This window comes from Cyclospora cayetanensis, unplaced genomic scaffold, assembly GCF_002999335.1.
Source record: "Cyclospora cayetanensis isolate NF1_C8 unplaced genomic scaffold, CcayRef3 CcayRef3_contig_12, whole genome shotgun sequence".
Lineage (NCBI taxonomy): Eukaryota > Apicomplexa > Conoidasida > Eucoccidiorida > Eimeriidae > Cyclospora > Cyclospora cayetanensis.
Window position 1 is genome coordinate 30,288 of NW_020312059.1, and position 17,617 is coordinate 47,904.

General features: G+C 49.0%; 1 protein-coding gene across 1 annotated transcript; it reads right to left on the minus strand.

The window, feature by feature from the left end:
- Nucleotides 1-1,603: 1,603 nt before the first annotated feature.
- LOC34622790 (E3 ubiquitin-protein ligase HERC2) lies at nt 1,604-17,565 on the minus strand. The gene is made up of 22 exons (XM_026336275.1): nt 17,541-17,565; nt 17,335-17,389; nt 15,423-16,105; nt 14,749-14,990; nt 12,801-13,833; nt 12,267-12,385; nt 11,681-11,743; nt 10,777-10,925; nt 9,954-10,176; nt 9,245-9,499; nt 8,503-8,552; nt 7,461-7,611; nt 7,220-7,322; nt 6,900-6,930; nt 6,211-6,287; nt 5,864-5,933; nt 3,919-3,994; nt 3,499-3,617; nt 3,000-3,081; nt 2,371-2,577; nt 1,935-2,069; nt 1,604-1,723 (listed from the first exon to the last, which is right to left on the minus strand). Exons 1-22 carry the CDS (start codon nt 17,563-17,565, stop codon nt 1,604-1,606), a joined length of 4,068 nt encoding a protein of 1,355 aa, XP_026192060.1.
- Nucleotides 17,566-17,617: the final 52 nt, after the last annotated feature.

Below are 17,617 nucleotides of genomic sequence, written 5' to 3' on the forward strand. Positions count from 1 at the left end.
AGAGACCTCAACAGAGGATCCCCCTTGGCGTGAATTGCTCGAGGGCACGACGCGACTTGAATGAACCTTTTTGCATATTGTGCGACAGGCTCGCATGCGGCACGAGGCGCCCGTGTTTACTGAGAGTGTTAATATGCGCTGTGCAGCTAGTTCCCCCCCCGTGTTGGCCCTCTCCATCGCTCAGACGTTTGGCTCTTCCAGTGTGCACGGCGTCTTGTCTATTGGGCCGACTTCGCGCGCATGCACACAGGCTGATCTCTTTTTTTCAAGGTACCAAGCTAGCTGTCCCAGCTACCCTTTGGGGAGGATGAAAATACTCAGAACACCTCCCCTGCCCACGTACAAGTTTCGAAACGGCCAGAACGAACGTGTGAGGGGCATGGGTAATGCCGCAAGTGCGTATGCCGTGAAAGACACACACACACACACCAGCATCTGGCAACCGGTTTTGTTGTGGAGCGTTGTCTCCCATAGAAAGCGCATCAGGGCAGCAGCCCTCTGCTGACGTGTGCACTTGTTTAAACTTTTCAGCCCACGCACGCCCATGAGGTACAAAAAGCCTTCGCCCACACAGACACTTGTCTTCAGTGCACATGTGTCTGCATTCTGGAGCCTCCCTCTTTCGCCCTATTGGCCTAGTTGCTGCACGCAGCCCTCGAAAAGTAGCGGGCATACATGGCACGTGTGAAAGCTTTTTTTTGAACACCTTCTTCGGTGTCGCTAGGAAGAAAACAGCACGCATGTTTCGTTGCTGCTGATTTTGCATGCATGCCGCAGTGTCAGTGGCAACTAGCGCCGGCCCCCTGACTCCGCTTATTTCTCGTTTTGCGTCGTAAGAGAGGTCACACCACGCGTTACTGAAGGCCTTTTGCACGCTTTCAGGCTGAAGCCATGGATCGAATTTCTTGTAGCGCCTGTACAAAGTGCAGAGCACTGACCTCAAAGAGGCCCCCCGGTTCCCCTGGCGTTTTCGCGAGGGGGACCGTGGTATTCGGGTTGACATTTTTGAGAACTAGGAGCTCTTCTGCTGTGAAATCCTGCTGCGCCAGCTGTCTGTCCACCCTAGGAGTGCGGTGCGTTATAGTAACACGCCAACCCTCCTGAGGGAGGAGCATGAAGGTGAAATATGTGTCAACAAGCACTTCAGGCTGCAGAGAGCGTGCCGCGCGCAGGACTATCTGCACCGACGCATAGAGACAGACAGACAAATTGCACACCTACGTAGGAAAAAGCGCATGAAGGATTCGCGACATGGCAAGACAAACTGTGCAAGGAGCAGTGCATGCACCACCCCTGGTAACTCCACATGCAGCAGCATCCCAAGAATGTAAAAAAGACAGGATGCACAAGCGAAGCAAAAATGTAAAAAAAGTGACAGGATACACAAGAAAAGCAAAAATGTAATAAAAAGACAGGATGCACAAGAAATGATGATGGAGGCATACAACGCACAGACGCAAGGAATAGATGCAGAAGGGAGGAGGCATACGTTAACACACACATCCACATATATATATATGCATATGGTATGCGATGCCTATGTGTCCACGAGTATGCAAAAAGCCGCCCTTCCCCCCCCAATAGGCTGCCATCGTGTGAGTGCCTATACCTGGCGCTGCAAAAGAACGGAGTACTTGAAGGTCAAAGACACGGCAAGGGTTTCTTGTTTCTTCTCATGCTGCTTCCAGCGGAGGGAAGGGAAGGCCAAGGGGAAGTTGAAGCGCTAGACAAAACAAGGCAGACAGTTGCATGCGCTGCGAGAATTCAGCTTCCGCTTGCAGACCCCCCCAAACCATCCACCATCCGCAAGGCTAACAGAACGGCACACACCCCCGCGCAAAAGCGTGAGAAGCACAGGTGTTTTGCAGAGAATCTTTTGTTTGTGGAGAGAGGATAACAGGAGGCAACCGCTTCGATGCAACAAGTTGCCTTACCCGTGCAGCGATTTCAATAGGTTCCTCGACGGCGAGTACATCTGCTGCGTGAATCGCTGCTTTGAGCGTCTCTACACGTGTTCGCAGCTTGATCTCATATTCCCTCCGCATACTCTGAATTCCTTCCAAGTGCCGCTGCGCATGCAGAGCCCGCAAATCGCCAAAGCCCCAAACTCCAAAATTTTTTCATGGCGTCGAAGAATCTCGAAAAAGACTTTTCGCTTTCCGAGAGCAGAGGGTTGCTCGCCAGGAGAAACGAAAGACAGAGAGCCTCGCGGTGCTATTCACACAACAACTCCAAGAACCTCACCTGTACTTGCATGAGGTACTTCTTGTGCTTCTTCCTCTCCAACAGGCCCTCCGCTATCCACCGCATGCAGTCGGTGTCGGAAATCCCCTTCATGGTAAGCGCGCCACGATTCAGACTCGAAGCCACGCGCTCAAACAGCGCCGCATTGACAAAATCTGGAGTTTCTAAGCTCGCAAAGTGCTCGGCAATCGCTGAAAACTCTGCGGCTAAGCGATCGAGAGAACTTGCAGATACAGGTGGCCCCTGACGGAGACAGTCTGCCAACTGCATGCGGCAGTCGCATGCATCAGGAGGCACATAGCGAATCAAAACAGCAAGCACTCGCTGGCCGTCCTGCGGAGACACATACAACCGTACATACACCCCAACAACAACACCCTCCTCACCTTCCTCCGCGTCATGCGTCGAGACGGAGCAAGGCACCACGCCTCAACACTCTCTGCTATGGCCTAAGAAATCGATGCTGCACACGGCCGTCAAAAGAAATCGCAGTGTGTCTACGCTCATAGACATGCAGAGAGATACGTGTGCATGCATACACGCAGAACGAAAAATGCACATAATAGCACACACATACATAGGTGTCTCATGTGCTTCTTGCCAAAATCAACGCTTCTGCACCAATATTTTGCAGAAACCAATTTGCAGCACTCTTTCATCGAAACATCATTTTGCAAACATCCTTCTGCAGCAACACTATGCCCCTTGCAGAAACAGGAAAACCACCCTGTCTCCTTGCCAGTCGATCAATTCACCTGTGTTTGCGCTCGTTGTCGAAGCGCCAGACGCTGCGGCACTGGGGCATGCGTTAAACTGCAGTACACCAAGTTCTTCTCTCTAAAGAAACACACATACACGCAACCACCAAACTCCCTTGCCTTCATGCAGTTGGCATCCTTCTGTTGAAGAAAAACGGGGGGGTGTCTGTGCCTGTGTGTGAGCCTCTGTGTATATGTGTATATATCTGTGTATATATGTATTTATCTGTGTATACGTGTATATATCTGTATGTCTGTATATGTGTACATATTTGTGTATCTGCATATGGGTATGTATGTATATGTGTGTAAGAACAGACGCGGTGAGACACGCCTGCAGCGAAAGGGGGAAAATTCCCTTTTTGCAGGCATGCTCGATTTGGTGGGCAGTATTAAATTGACACCCATTGGTTGCTGTACCTCATACACTCGAGAGAGAGGTGCTACAACAAGGCTGCTGCCTGCTGTGACGAGGTGGCCAGTATGCGCAGCTTACGTAATTAGAAAGCGGGGATCTACTTTGAAGCTTTGCGAAGTTTTTGCTGCTTGGCATTCCTTAATTAAGGCTGTTGAAAATGGTGGAGAGCGGCTTTCTCCTTCCCCTACCGCTTGTACCTGAGACATGTAAAAAGGCGCAGATTTCTAAGCAGAAGCAGCAGCAGTCAGAAAAATTCCAGGCTGTTCAAAACAAAACTGAGCACCCAAAACTGTGGTCAAAAGGCTTAGTAGAGACACTTGCAGCCACGCTTGACAATTTGTCCTCCTTTCTGCCATCTCTTCTCTCTCGCCATGCAGCTCTCTTCTTCTTAGCCGAAGCTACAGCGCTTGAAACTCGACAGCAACAGCGTCTCCCTCTCCTCCTGCCTCTAACAAGGCAGCAGCAACAGCAACAGCAACAGCAATAACCGCCACTGACTATCTTTGCAATGGGGTCATGCGCCGAGAGATTCAAGTACGATTCGTATTTCTTGCACATGTTGACGAGAGCTGAGGCGTGCAAAAAAACAAACAGACACACACACACACATACATGGAGAGATAGATTGGTACATAGATCTACACACACAATATACATACACATACATATATAGATAAGATGCACATAATATATATCAACATACATAGATTTCAACATATAGTACACATACCTACATGGAGATATATACATGTGAAATACATGTACATGTATATATACATAGATACATGGATTTTTGACATATGAATATATCTATATGTTTATATGTATATCTATACGTATATATATGTATGTATATACAAACGTATGTATATATATGTATGTATAATATATATATGCATGTATATACACATAGATATACATACACAAATACACGGAGAGACGCGAATAGAAATAAACACCCTTCCATTTTCGCGGAGAACGGAATCAGAATTTGAAGCTCTGTTATCTACGTTGCGAAAAAGTGAGAAAATACTCCTGCTGATGGGGCCTGCCCTGTTGCTTTGGGTAATCTTACACAAAAGATCGTCGGTATGCCAAGTAACATAGTGCTCCTTGATATCATAATGCGATGCGAAAAGGTCGATGGTGAGCTGCAGCAGACGCAAAAACAGCCAGAGCAGGCAGCGGGAAGAACAGCTGGCAGACTGAGTATCTGATGAGAGTTTCTGCCGTCAATACAGTCTGTAAGAGCAGCCCGAGAAAGCGAAGAGAGGGGACTGCCTGCGCGTGTGTTTTCAACAATGCCAATACAAAAGTACCTCAACATCCAGCTGATCCTCAATCTCCATTTGCTGTCGCAGCATCTGAGCCGCCGTATTCCAAAGATCGAATCGCAGCTGATGCAGCATGAAGGCATTAGGCAGCTCCCTATAGTCTTCTGCGCAAAGCCGTTCCAGCACCAGAGCAGCAAGCTCCATCTTTCGGGAGACAGATTCGGGCAGATACTCCAATCCCGATCGAACTGCGAAAAAAGCAAACAGCAAAGAAGGCCCCTTCTCCCCCTTGTCTTGCGCGCTGCTCAGAAAAGAGAACGAAAAAGAGAAGGAAAGAAGGAGAGAGACAGAGAGAAACACGCAGAGAGAGAGAGAGAGAGCGAAACAAAGAAAGAAAAAGACAAGGAGCAATCGAAAACACGCGAACAGTCTTTGCTGTTAGCCCGCAGGCAGGCTGCTTCCTAAATCTGCTTTGCAAGTGATCAGAAAAAAGACTTGCGCAATTTTTTTGGCCTCGTGTGCATGCACAAGACGTCTTTCTTTGCGAGTGAAACTGTCTTGATGGGGAGATAGAGAGACAGAGAAACAGAGGGAGACAGAGAGAGAAACACAGAGAGAGAGAAACACAGAGAGAGAGAGGGAGACAGAGGGAGACAGAGAGACAGAGGGAGACAGAGAGAGAAACACAGAGAGAGAGAAACACAAAGAGAGAGACAGACAGAGAGAAACACAGAGAGAGAGAAACACAAAGAGAGAGACAGAGGGAGACAGAGAGACAGAGAAACAGAGGGAGACAGAGAGAGAAACACAGAGAGAGAGAAACACAAAGAGAGAGACAGACAGAGAGAAACACAGAGAGACAGAGACAGACAGAGAGAGACAGAGAAACAGAGAGAGACAGAGAGAGTCTTTTGTGAGGCATGTTCTTACGGCAGAATTCTTCGGATTTCGCGAGGATCGGATGCATTATACCGTTTAGGAAAAGCTTGACAATGGGGATCGCGTAGCAGTAATCGACTCCCATTTGCAGCATTTCTGGTTCCAAGGTGAAGCTTCTTTCATACACAAATTGACACGTCTGCATCAGAATTCTGCGAAGGCAGTAAGGCAGCGGCTGCTGCAGAACTACACCCACAACGCCAGCAATGAGAAATTGCTTCAAATTCGCAAATCCTTTGTGAAAGTCGCGACGGATATGCTCTTGCCAGTCTTTGGAGGCTTCCTCTATTCTGGAGAGGCCTGCACAGCATGTACGATCCAGAGGGAGAGGGAATGCTGCATGCAGCTGGCGTGTGTGCGCATGTACATACACCCCAATCCGATGCAGCAGTGTGTGCACCATGTGCAAAAGAGGAATGCCTTGGCCTTGTTTGCATGCATCTCTCCACAGCAAAAGCCGTTTAAAATACACTAGTCCTAGGTAGGGCATGGAGGCAGCATCTGCTCGAATCACAACACACTAGACTTCGAACTGGCTCCCTCCCCTCAAAGCTTCAAAGGGAGGCTCACAGCACACCGTGCTTTGCCAGAATGTCTTCTATAGAATAATGAAACTCTTCTTCCATCTGCCGCGAAAGAAACGAGGCCAAAGAACTGCAAACGCATGCCAGCGTTTCACAGGGGTGCCTGCTCGCGTCTTCATAGGGCCCTAAGCAGACATGCATCTTCCCCCCTCCCCAACCTCCGAAACATCTAGCAAAAGAGTAAGAGCAAAAGTGGTAGCAAGAGTAAGAGCAAGAGAAGTAGCAGAGGCAGGAGCAAGAGCAGCAGCAAGAGTAAGAGCAGGAGCAAAAGCAGGAGCAAAAGCAGGAGCAAGAGCAGTAGCGGGAGCAGTAGCAGTAGCAGTAGCAAGAGCAGTAGCAGGAGGAAAAGCAGAAGCAAGAGCAGTAGCGGGAGCAGTAGCAGGAGGAAAAGCAGAAGCAAGAGCAGTAGCAGTAGCAAGAGCAGTAGCAGTAGCAAGAATAGTAGCAGCAGCAAAAGCAGTAGCAGTAGCAAGAATAGTAGCAGCAGCAAAAGCAGTAGCAAAAGCAGTAGCAACAGCAAGAGCAAAGAAGTAGCAAGAGCAGTAGCAGTAGCAAAAGCAGTAGCAGAAGCCAAGAAGTAGCAAAAGCAGCATGGAATAAGGATACGTGTACGCACTTGGGATTTTGAAGATCCAGTACCAAATTGCTAAGTTGAGTTAGCGAAGAGTTGCGAAGGGCATACATCCGAACGAGTTCGACCAAATTGGAAGTGCCTGTGTGTACATACACCCGAACCGTGAGCAGCCTTTGCAGCAAACAGTATCTGAGGCACTCTCGAATGCCATGGCGAAAAACGCAGAGAAACTGCTACAACAGCGGCTTTCCGCCTCCCTCTCCTGCCTACTGCAAAGCGTCTAGCATTGAACAATAGCTCTAGCAGGCAGCTCCCACTCGCAGATACAAAACGATTCTCCCCCCCGATGGCGCTTCATGAGAGAGGCATTCGACGCTGCATGTCTGCCTCCGAGAAGCGAATTTTCTGCAGCCTACCAGGGTCCATGCACGACATGAGGTTAGGAGCTTCCATTACCTCCTGCTTCGCCACTGCCCTCATCAAGCAGCAAAACAATCCCCCAATGCGTCTGTCTTCCAGCTCCATGTACACCTGAAAGACAGACAGACGCATCGGGGGTTGGAAGGCTGAGCAAGCGACACCCCGCAAGGCCCTTCCGCAATCGCAGTGGCTTCTTTTGCAGATCGAGACGGCAACAATAAAATCCTCGATCTGCGAGAAAATAAATACCTGCTGGGTAATCCTGACGACTAAATCGCGCTCAGCCTTCGTCTTTACAGAAAAAAAGAGACGCGTGAGATATGCGGGTTGCTGCTGAAGAATAAATGCCAGAGGCTGCAACGCCGAGAGCTTCTTCTGCAGCTTCTCAGGTGTCTTGTTGCTGCATACATATGCATATATACACATATACGTATACGTATACATACGCATATACACATGCACATAGATACAACCCTATATATATATATATATTTTTGTACACACATACATAAATACATACATAAATACGTACATAAATAGATACTTACACATATGCGTATGCATACATAAATACATACATAAATAGGTACATAAATAGATACTTACACATATGCGTATGCATACATAAATACATATGCATATGCATACATAAATACATATGCATACGTAAAAACATATTCATATGCATACATAAAAACATATGCATATGCATACACACATACACATATGCATATGCATACATGAAAATATATCTATATGCATACATGCATACACATATGCATATGCATACATCAAAATATATCTATATGCATACATGCATACACATATGCATATGCATACATAAATGCATATGCATACATAAAAACATATTTATATGCATACATACATACACATATGCATATGCATACATAAATACATACACATATGCGTGTGCATACATACACACACATATGCATGTGCATACATACGTACACACATGCATATGCGTACATACATACACACATGCATATGCATACATACATACACATATGCATGTGCATACATAAATACATACACATATGCATGTGCATACATAAGTACATATGCATATGCATACATACATACGTAAACGCTTCAAATTCCGTAAAATGCTCTGAGACTCAGAGCCAACACTCCCGTTCTCCTCCCTCCTCTTCGTCCCCCATCTATCGCCATCATCATAACCCCCACCCCTCCTCCATATTTCCCAACAAGGAAATTTTTATGCCAGCCGCTCAATTAAAAGGCCTTTCCAGGGGGCATGCAAACGGACTCTGAAGCATTCGCCAGTCCGCAACGGGCACGAGACGCAACGCCGATAAGCTGGAGAAAAACAAAAAAAAAAACACCACCATCACACCCAACCCCCCAGCCCCCTTCCCCCTCTACCTGTGTTATCGTTCTTCCACAGGCATCCCCACTCCTATGTATAACACTACTTTGCTGCAAAACACTCTGCTGCGTTTCCTGACAGCCTACAGAGCAAAACTTCTCATATGGCGCATGCAGCAGCCATATGAACAAAAGTACCACCTCTACACAAACTGCAACTGTTCGCACGGGTTACACAACAGTCTAATCGCTGCTGCTCTTCCCCTACTGCTTGTCGCTTTCTCTCCCTCCCCCCTTTCTCCCCCTCATTTTTCTTCTCTCCCTCCCCCCTTTCTCCCCCACAACGTTTTTCTTCTCTCCCTCCCCCCTTTCTCCCCCTTTCTCCCCCACAACGTTTCCAATCCTCGCATCCCTTCCCAACTCATCCTTGGCCTCTCTGCCTGCCTTTATGCCAAAAGCAGGAGGCCTTGCGGAGGCACTGCACGCCATACTGCAGCGTGTCTAGAATCCAAAAGGATGCATTTCATACCCCCTCCCCTCTATCTCTACTATCACTCCTGCAAAAAGCTCGCTTTAAAATCCTGTAAAAAGACGCCCCCACTGCCCTTGAGGCCACTTCGTTTCGTGTTAGAAGAAGAGTTTCCGCAAACACCCTGTTGTTTGTGGAAACAACACATGCCTACCAGCGTTTGATAGTGTGACTCCAGCTGCTTCATTTCTTGCTCTGTCTCCCCCAGCTGCAGCAGCCCGTCAATGTCTCTCCCTAAAACAGAGACAAGCGCGTCTTCCAGAGACTTCAAAAACTCCGGACGGGTTTCAAACTCCTCTTGCTGCACAAGATTTTGCAGATGAGGCCACGAAGGAGATCCGACACCACTGCCCCCGGCAGCGAAAGTCAAGTGCGCTAGAAATGCCTCAATTTGATCTTCCCTCAAGACCTAAAAAATAAAACAAAACACGCACGCACAAACACACACAGGGCATAAAGGCAGAGGTTTTTTTCAAGAGCATGCACACAAACCAACATAACACATGTTTTCTGGAAATATACATACATACACATACATATACATACACATATACATACATATACATACATACACATACATATACATACACATATACATACATATACATACATACACATATACATACATACATTTATATGCATGTACATGCATACACATATACATACATATATATATACACATACATGTACACATACATATATACGTATACTGCTGCACGCCATCTAGAAGCCGTATTACAATTATCCCTTTTCCATTCTTGGTGCTTGAAGGCTTCCCCCCATTCTTCTGGCATCTCTCCGCGCAAGACTCTTGGTTGCCTCTAGAGACACAGGCGCGAGGAAATAACGACGAATTGACTCACTGGTTCCAAATAAATTCCTTCCCGCAGAGGCCCTCCCCCCTGCCCTGCAGCAGCCTCGGCAGTAAATTGAAAGTCTGCATTTCCACCTGCAGCTGAGGAGATCGCTCCAGGATCTGCCCAATGCGGCAAGACGAGCGCTGGTGTCTGCTGCAACTCCTTCCTACGCCAACCGACTCCTAAACGACCTCCCTCAGTAGATCCCCAGCTATACAGCTCCCCATTTCTAAAACAAAAAAGGCACAAAACATTTTCCCCACGGAAACTGTCTCCCTGCCCGACAAGGCATCCACGACCTCACCCCCATCTAGCCCATTACGTGGGGACGAAGAGGCATATTTTCGTGTATACATCTTTGCGGGTAGATACACATATCAGTGTGTATGCGTGTGTGTGTGTATTTAGGCACGTTAAGTGTATAGATATATATGTACATGTGTATTTTATATGTGTACGCCATTTGTGCATTTTATTTATGTATATATATATACTTGTGTATATATAATTGTGCATATACTTGTATATATATATATATATGTATGTATTTGTGCGCAAATACGTATATATGCATGTATATGTTGTGCATATGCACCTATATGTGTATGTATGTATATGTATGTATTTGTATGCAAATACGTATATATATGCATGCACATGTGTATGTATGTATATGTATACATGTATGTATTTGTATGCGAATACGTATATATATGCATGCATATGTATATGTATGTATTTGCATGCGAATACGTATATATATGCATGCATATGTGTATGTATGTATATATATATGTCTCTGTGCATCTTTTTCAGTGCGCTGCCAAACCTGAGTTTGACGATGGAATGCTGTGGTCCTGTGAAGACTTGATCAGCAGGGAAAGGGAGGCTTTGTACTAGTTCAGGTCTGTCGAGGTGTCTAGCCATCCTCGGACCGCAACACGCTTGAAGCGAAGTGTTGTCTCCCCATCCGTAAACCTAAGCAGCAGCAGCAGCAGCAGCAGCAGCAGCAGTATTAGACACAAAAAACGCATCAGCATGATTTCCGATTTTCCGCAACACGATTCAAGCGCTTCACAGCCTGAGCAGCAGCAGCAGCAGTCGCTGACAGATGAATCCCCCCCCTGTTCAAAAGCATCATCTGCATGCGCACTCTGTGCACATAACACCCTACACGTTGAGGCAGTAAAAGGCCTTTTTTTGCATGCAACACATAAAAGTAAAGCTTCTTCCCCAGCCTCACAACCCTAGGAGCTCTCCTTCCTTTTCTGCTCGTAGAGCTGTATCTCTCCCTCCTCCCCTTTTCCCTTCCCCCTTGCCAGACGTTTATCTCCCTTCCTTCCTTCCCTCCCTCCCGCCTTCCCCAACACACACCGCACGCAGTCCTTGCAAAATAATATCAAGAGCGCCCCCTTGATATTATTTCACGACTCTCCCGCCGCAATCCAGCAGCAGAACGGCAGAAAGAGGCCCCTTCCCCTTTATCTCATCCCCCCTATCCTATCCAATCCCCTCAGGAGCTTCCCCTCGTATACAAGATCTTTTCATGGGAAAGAGGATTTTAAAGCACTTCTAATCTATACCTGTCGATCATCCGTAACGACGAGGCAGTGCTCTCCGCATGCTGCAATCGATCGCACTCGAGGGATTCCCTGAGGACCCTCTAGCTGCAAGAAAAGTTTTGGCGTCAAAATGTGCTGAGTCGCACATAAACATTCCCTCCGTCCCCACACCCAAACCTCCCCCTCGTCTGTAAGGCATAGAGACTGCATCGAGCCTGCTGCAATCTCCTTTATCTGCAAAGAAACGGCAGGCATGCATGCACGGAGGGAAGGAATGAGGGGGGCAGTGAGGGAAGAAGTAGGTGAGGCAGAGGGAGTAGGTGAAGCAGAAGGGAGAAAGCGATCGATTAAGAGCAAAGAGACAGACTGAATGATGACAGGAGCCAAAAAGAACATCGGTTGGAGGGATTTTTTCTGGAAAGGAGGCATTAGTATATATGTATGCACAGGGTAGCTTTGACTAGGAAAAGCCTCTGCTTCGATATTTGCGTGGAATAGAAAGGTTTCAAAATAGCTTCTCCCTTTTCAGGACTGCCGCCCTCTGGCGAAAAAGTTGTCTATACCTCCACCTTCCCACGCTCTCTGCCCACTCAGCTGCCTTGAAGTTGTTTTTTTCTCCAGCACCAGCAGCAGACGCAGCAGACGCAGCACCAGCAGCAGATGCAGCACCAGCAGCAGATGCAGCACCAGCAGCAGATGCAGCACCAGCAGCAGATGCAGCCCTCCTCAAGGGACGCTAAAGACGGGCAAAACACACCCTGATCGGCGTTGGGAATGTCACTACGGCTGGAGTGTAGATGTTAGCCGAGGTTCCTAATCCTAAACGGCCATAAAATCCTGCTCCCCAGGCGTATAAATTTCCTCTAGTCGTAAGCGCTAAGACATGGCTCTGCCCTGAAGCTCACACGGGAGGGGCAAACGCAAGCCGTAAAGGCCTCCGAACAAGGAGCTTTCGAGGCGACTTTTGTCGAGAAGCTTTGCATGGGGAGGGAGAACGAGGGAGGCAGGAAGAAAGGGGACAAAAGGAAGAGCAGAAAGCAGAAAGAAGAGGGGGGGGGAGGGAGGAAATGGCGCATAGCCAAAAGAAGTGGACAGGAAGGAAGGAGAGAGGAAAGGAAGAGCACAAGACAGAAAGGAAGGGGCATCAGACATGCGATGGAGAGCGTCGTGCAGGCTACTACTGGGGAAGGATGGCGAGGGGAGTATGGAGTCGTACATTTTTTGAGGCCTACAAGACAGACGGAAAGAAGAAAGTGTGTGTAGGGGAATTTCGTGGATGACAGACACATACCCAGTGCGAGCTTCTGAACAGGAAGAGGCAGCGCAACGCTGTGAGGAACGGTAATGGCGCCGCCGAGAATGTGTTCACCAAGTCCAAGTTTGCCGCTTTCTGCTGAACCCCACATCCAGAGAGATCCAGCTTGTTGCAGTTCTTCATGATAGGCTCCGACAAGAACTCCCGTCATTCCTCCTCCCGCTGCTCCTTGAGTAGGCGCATCGGCATCGCCGATCCCCGCAGTGATGCATGCGCTGTACGTCGCGCAAGCGTAGACGTCGATGGCGTTGCGAAGTGTAGATACACCCTGCGGCGTGAAGGCAGGTCGCGTGTTGCCAAGGCCTAATTGGCCTTCTGCGTTGTCTCCCCAGCAAAGAACGTTCCCGTGTTGAGTTACGACGAGGCAGTGCGCGGCTCCACAGGCTACTCGCTTCACTGGAAGCGAGAAGCAGTCCAGCCAAAACGGCTCGTGCTGATCTTCCGTCTCCTCCTCCCCAATGCCTAGTTGACCCTTGTCGTTAGAACCCCACACCCAGAGACTTCCCGACGCAGTGAGTGCCACTGTGTGAGCCTCTCCACAAGCCACGAAACTGATGCTCCAGCCTGAAACGCCGAGAGAGGCTCCCCCCCAGGCTGCTGCTGCACCAACACCACCATCAGCTGCTGTAGTCGCAACGACGACATCCCCACCCCTCTCATTCACCTGGACGCCTAACAGTGCTCGAAGATCCGATACAAATGCGCGGTTTCGAAGATCAGCAATAAACACCGGTACTGCCTCATTCCCCTGCGTGCCCGTCCCCAAACGACTCGCCCCCCCCACACCCCAAATGAGCACATCTCCCTGCACTGTTACCGCTGCAGAATGATACGCTGAAGCTGCTGCATGCAATACGGGAGCAGATATTTCTGGAATCTGACGCGGCTGTGGCGATACACCCCCTATCCCGTCCTCCCCCAAGCCGAGTCCAAGCCCCAATCCGCAACCCCACGCAAAGAGCGCACCCGTCAAAGATACAGCCAACGTATGAAACGTGCCGCACGCTATCTGACAAGCAACATACACACATACATGCATACACGTGTATACAGATACATGCCAATGCAAATACAATTACATGCATGCAAATACAAATACAATTATATGCATGCACATACAGTACAATTACATGCATGCAAATACAAATACAATTATATGCATGCAAATACAAATACAATTATATGCATGCAAATACAGCACAATTATATGCAGGCAAATACAAATACAACTGTATGCATGCATATACAGTACAATTATATGCATGCACATACAGTACAATTATATGCAGGCAAATACAAATACAACTGTATGCATGCATATACAATACAATTACATGCATGCACATACAGTATAATTATATGCAGGCAAATACAAATACAACTGTATGCATGCAGATACAATACAATTACATGCATGCATATACAATACAATTACATGCATGCATATACAATACAATTACATGCATGCATATACAATACAATTACATACATACACATACAAATACATACATATACAAATACATACAATTACATACATACACATACAAATGCATACATATACAAGCATACTTCACACAGAAAGACAGACAGACAGAGAAAAACCAGAGGGAGCCATCTGACAAAGAATAGAATGAGAAAAAGATCGGCGAACGGGGACAGACATACAAACATCTAGATTGTATAGACCCATATGTATGTATAGGTGTACATGGGCAGGGGGAGCTCTGTAGCTAGTTTAATGCACAAAAGTCTCAAATATAGAAAGCCACACACACACAAAGGATAGAGAGCGGGAGACCGATAAGCATATGAATACATATATGTCGGGAGAGCTGCACACAAATCTCTAGCCATGGACATGCAGATACATGCAAAAAAGAGGCCTTCCAAGAGGCAGGCTTTAGACAGCAGCATTTGCGCGCACTTGCATGATGGGGGTGCCCCCTAAGCTTTCGATTAATCGAGGAGTTGGACAGTCGGTCTCATCGCCATGCCCCAGTCTGAAGAACAGTCCGCCTCCCCAAGTGTACACGCAGCCGCGTCTGTCGAGAGCTGCGCTGTGACTTTCTCCCGCAGCAACGAATACAACTTGGAATTGCAGAAGAGATTCAATCAGCGTAGGCAGAAGGGCTCCACGGTTATGGCCCAAGCCTAGGCGGCCGCTCGCTGTGCGACGCATCATGCAGATCGCAAGACAGCACGCAGGAGAATGCCATGCCGAGCGGGAAGCAAGCAAATAAAAGCAATAAAACCGAAGCATCCACACCATATGTACATAGACATTACGTGTGCATGTACGTATCCGTAGCACATATATACATATGTGTATCTTTATATGTGCACTCTACATGTGCATGTACGTATCCACGCCATATACATATACATATGTGTATATATGGTGTGGATACGCACATGCACATGTAGTGTCTGTAAATAAATATATACATATACATTCTATGGGTGACTCTCTCTCGAGGGTTGTCTGATGAGGGCCCCTCTCTCGACGACGCTTGTAAGACACAAAAGGGTCCGAGGATACCGCGATGGAGTGTATGCTTGCAGAATTCGCAGCGTACGGGAGGAGGAGGGGCCTCTTACCTCCAGCTCCCCATGCCCAACAGGATCCATCCTGAAGGCAGCAGAGACTGTGTTTTGCCCCTGCCGCTGCATGCGTAACGAAGGCACCCTTTTTGGCGAGGTTCACCTCTACGGGTGTAAATCTACAGCTCGTATCTCCTACTCCTAATGCCCCATAACAGCCCTGACCCCATGCGTAGAGGACGCCTGCGTCGGAAATCGCAAGGCTGTGTGCCGAACCACAAGAAATGCGAGCAATACGGGCTCTCCCTGGGAAGCGAATGCGAAAGGGATTCGGAGCAAACCAGCTCTCGTTTTCTTCGTCTTCGAACTCCACTGTTGGCGCTGCTCCTGCTGCTGCTGCAGAAGTTGAAGATGCAGTGACACGCTTCGGATACCCAAGGCGGCCTTCCGTCCCAAGACCAACACTAAACACCTTCCCCCCCCCCTCCGTTGGTCGTTTTACGAGGATCAGCGAGTGCGCCGCCCCCGCCGAGACAGCGAAGATGGGCTGCTTCACGAAGAAAGACACGATACCAGGGTGTACTCGCTCCCTCACGTCGATGCCAAGGCCTAACACATTGTCTCGGTTCCTTCCCCACGCGAAGAGCTGCGGCTGCTGGCCACGCAAGCCGACGCACAGCGAGTGATCGAGCCCTAAGGCAACGCGCTGAACCGATAGAGGCGAAAACGAAAGCACGCGCACCCGTTCCAGCTCGGCCTCTTCAACGGCTGAATTCGGCACAAACACAGCAGGGGGCCCCCCCCCCGCACCGCCTCCTGGACCAAACGGGGAACCGTTCATCAATGCGCCGCCTTGTTGCCTGCGCGCGAAGAAGCTCCTGCAGAGGCTGCCGAAGGAAGCACAGGGCTGCAGCTGCTGGGGAGGGTGCAAGTGCGGAAGTCTTGCTCATTGCCCCCCTTCCCCAGCAGCACGCCCTTCCGTGCATGCGTTGCTCGCCAGCGCGTCGAACGCGCCTGTGAAGAGGCGGTTCTCCGGAGAAGCATGCAGCAACGACGCTGGCTGCGGCAGCGGCACCGACTGCAGGGGCACAAACCGTCAGGACGGGGAGGCGGGAAGAAACAGTCTACCCTGCACGGCTCCTTGACAGAGAGCGCGTACCAACAGCAGCAGCGGCAGCTGCTCCTTCTGCGTAAACATAGCCAGACGGTCGAGGCCTAGAGGGTCCAGCTTCTCCCACGGCTAATGCTTCCGTGACAGTCCGAGACGCAACAAGCGGCTCAGACACCGCAGGCAGCGAGCCGCTGGTTCCCAGCCAATTTCTAGCGCGAAAGACTATCGCAGAGACAAGGAAATGAAACGCTACAGTGCCAGCTGCCGTGTGGTCACAGCGCTTACGGCTCCAAGGAGGAGGTGGCCCTACAGGCGCCTCTAGACGCTTCCGAAAGACGCTCTACTGCAGCTTGCCGTGTCTTTGGCGGGAGATCGAGCTCGCAATTACACTGTCCACCACTGGAAAACGCATTCGAAAGGGAGAAACAGACCGCAGCTGCACGTTTGGACATGCCAATTTCAGTTGCGTTTCATGGCACCCGGTGAGCAGCAGTGTGTGGTGTATGGACAGATGAAGCCGTCGGAAAGCGCACTCGCGGGTGCCGAGAAGCCCATCATCCGTCCGCCAAACGTGTCATTTCATGAGCAATTTAATGCATGCATGCACCGGGAGCAGGTATTTGAATTCGTAGAATCTTAGGCTCCAGGACCACCGGTCGGTCAGCTGCATCTGCTCGTGCTTCTGGAGTCGCTGTTTCTGCGCAAGATGTGTCGCTAATTACTGCGTAGGAATGCGAATTCAGCTACCATTTTCTCTCAAACATGCCTTAACACGCACCAGGCGTCTGCCCCTGCCACTGCTGCTGCTGCCGATCGCCATGCCGTTTTCTACGGCAATCCAAACACGTCAGCAGCTGCTGCTGCGCAATTGCAGCGCATGCAGCAGCTGCTGCTGCGACCACGCCATTTCTGCCTTTGGCGAGCAAGGAGGATTTGCTATGTTTCCGTTTTAGCCATTTCTGCTGCAGGAGTTCCTTGGTGTTCGTACACCGCAGCCTTCCTGCAGCCAGTGGCTGCAGCAAGCTGTGCCGCCGCCGCTCTGCTGGGCTGCTGCCTGCAGTTACAGTGTAGAGGCGTTTCTTGGGCCATTTTCAAGCGTCCGTATGACAATAGTTTATGAGGAATTGTCGCTCTGCGCCTC

Excerpts from the sequence above, each read along its gene's own strand:
- LOC34622790 (XM_026336275.1), bottom strand. The coding sequence starts at position 17,565 with ATGGCCCAAGAAACGCCTCTACACT. Across the intron at positions 12,386-12,800 it reads TGTTCAGAAGCTCGCACTGG|CGCTTACGACTAGAGGAAAT; the intron begins GTATGTGTCTGT and ends GCCATGTCTTAG. Across the intron at positions 7,612-8,502 it reads GGACTGGCGAATGCTTCAGA|CAACAAGACACCTGAGAAGC; the intron begins GTCCGTTTGCAT and ends ATATGTATGCAG.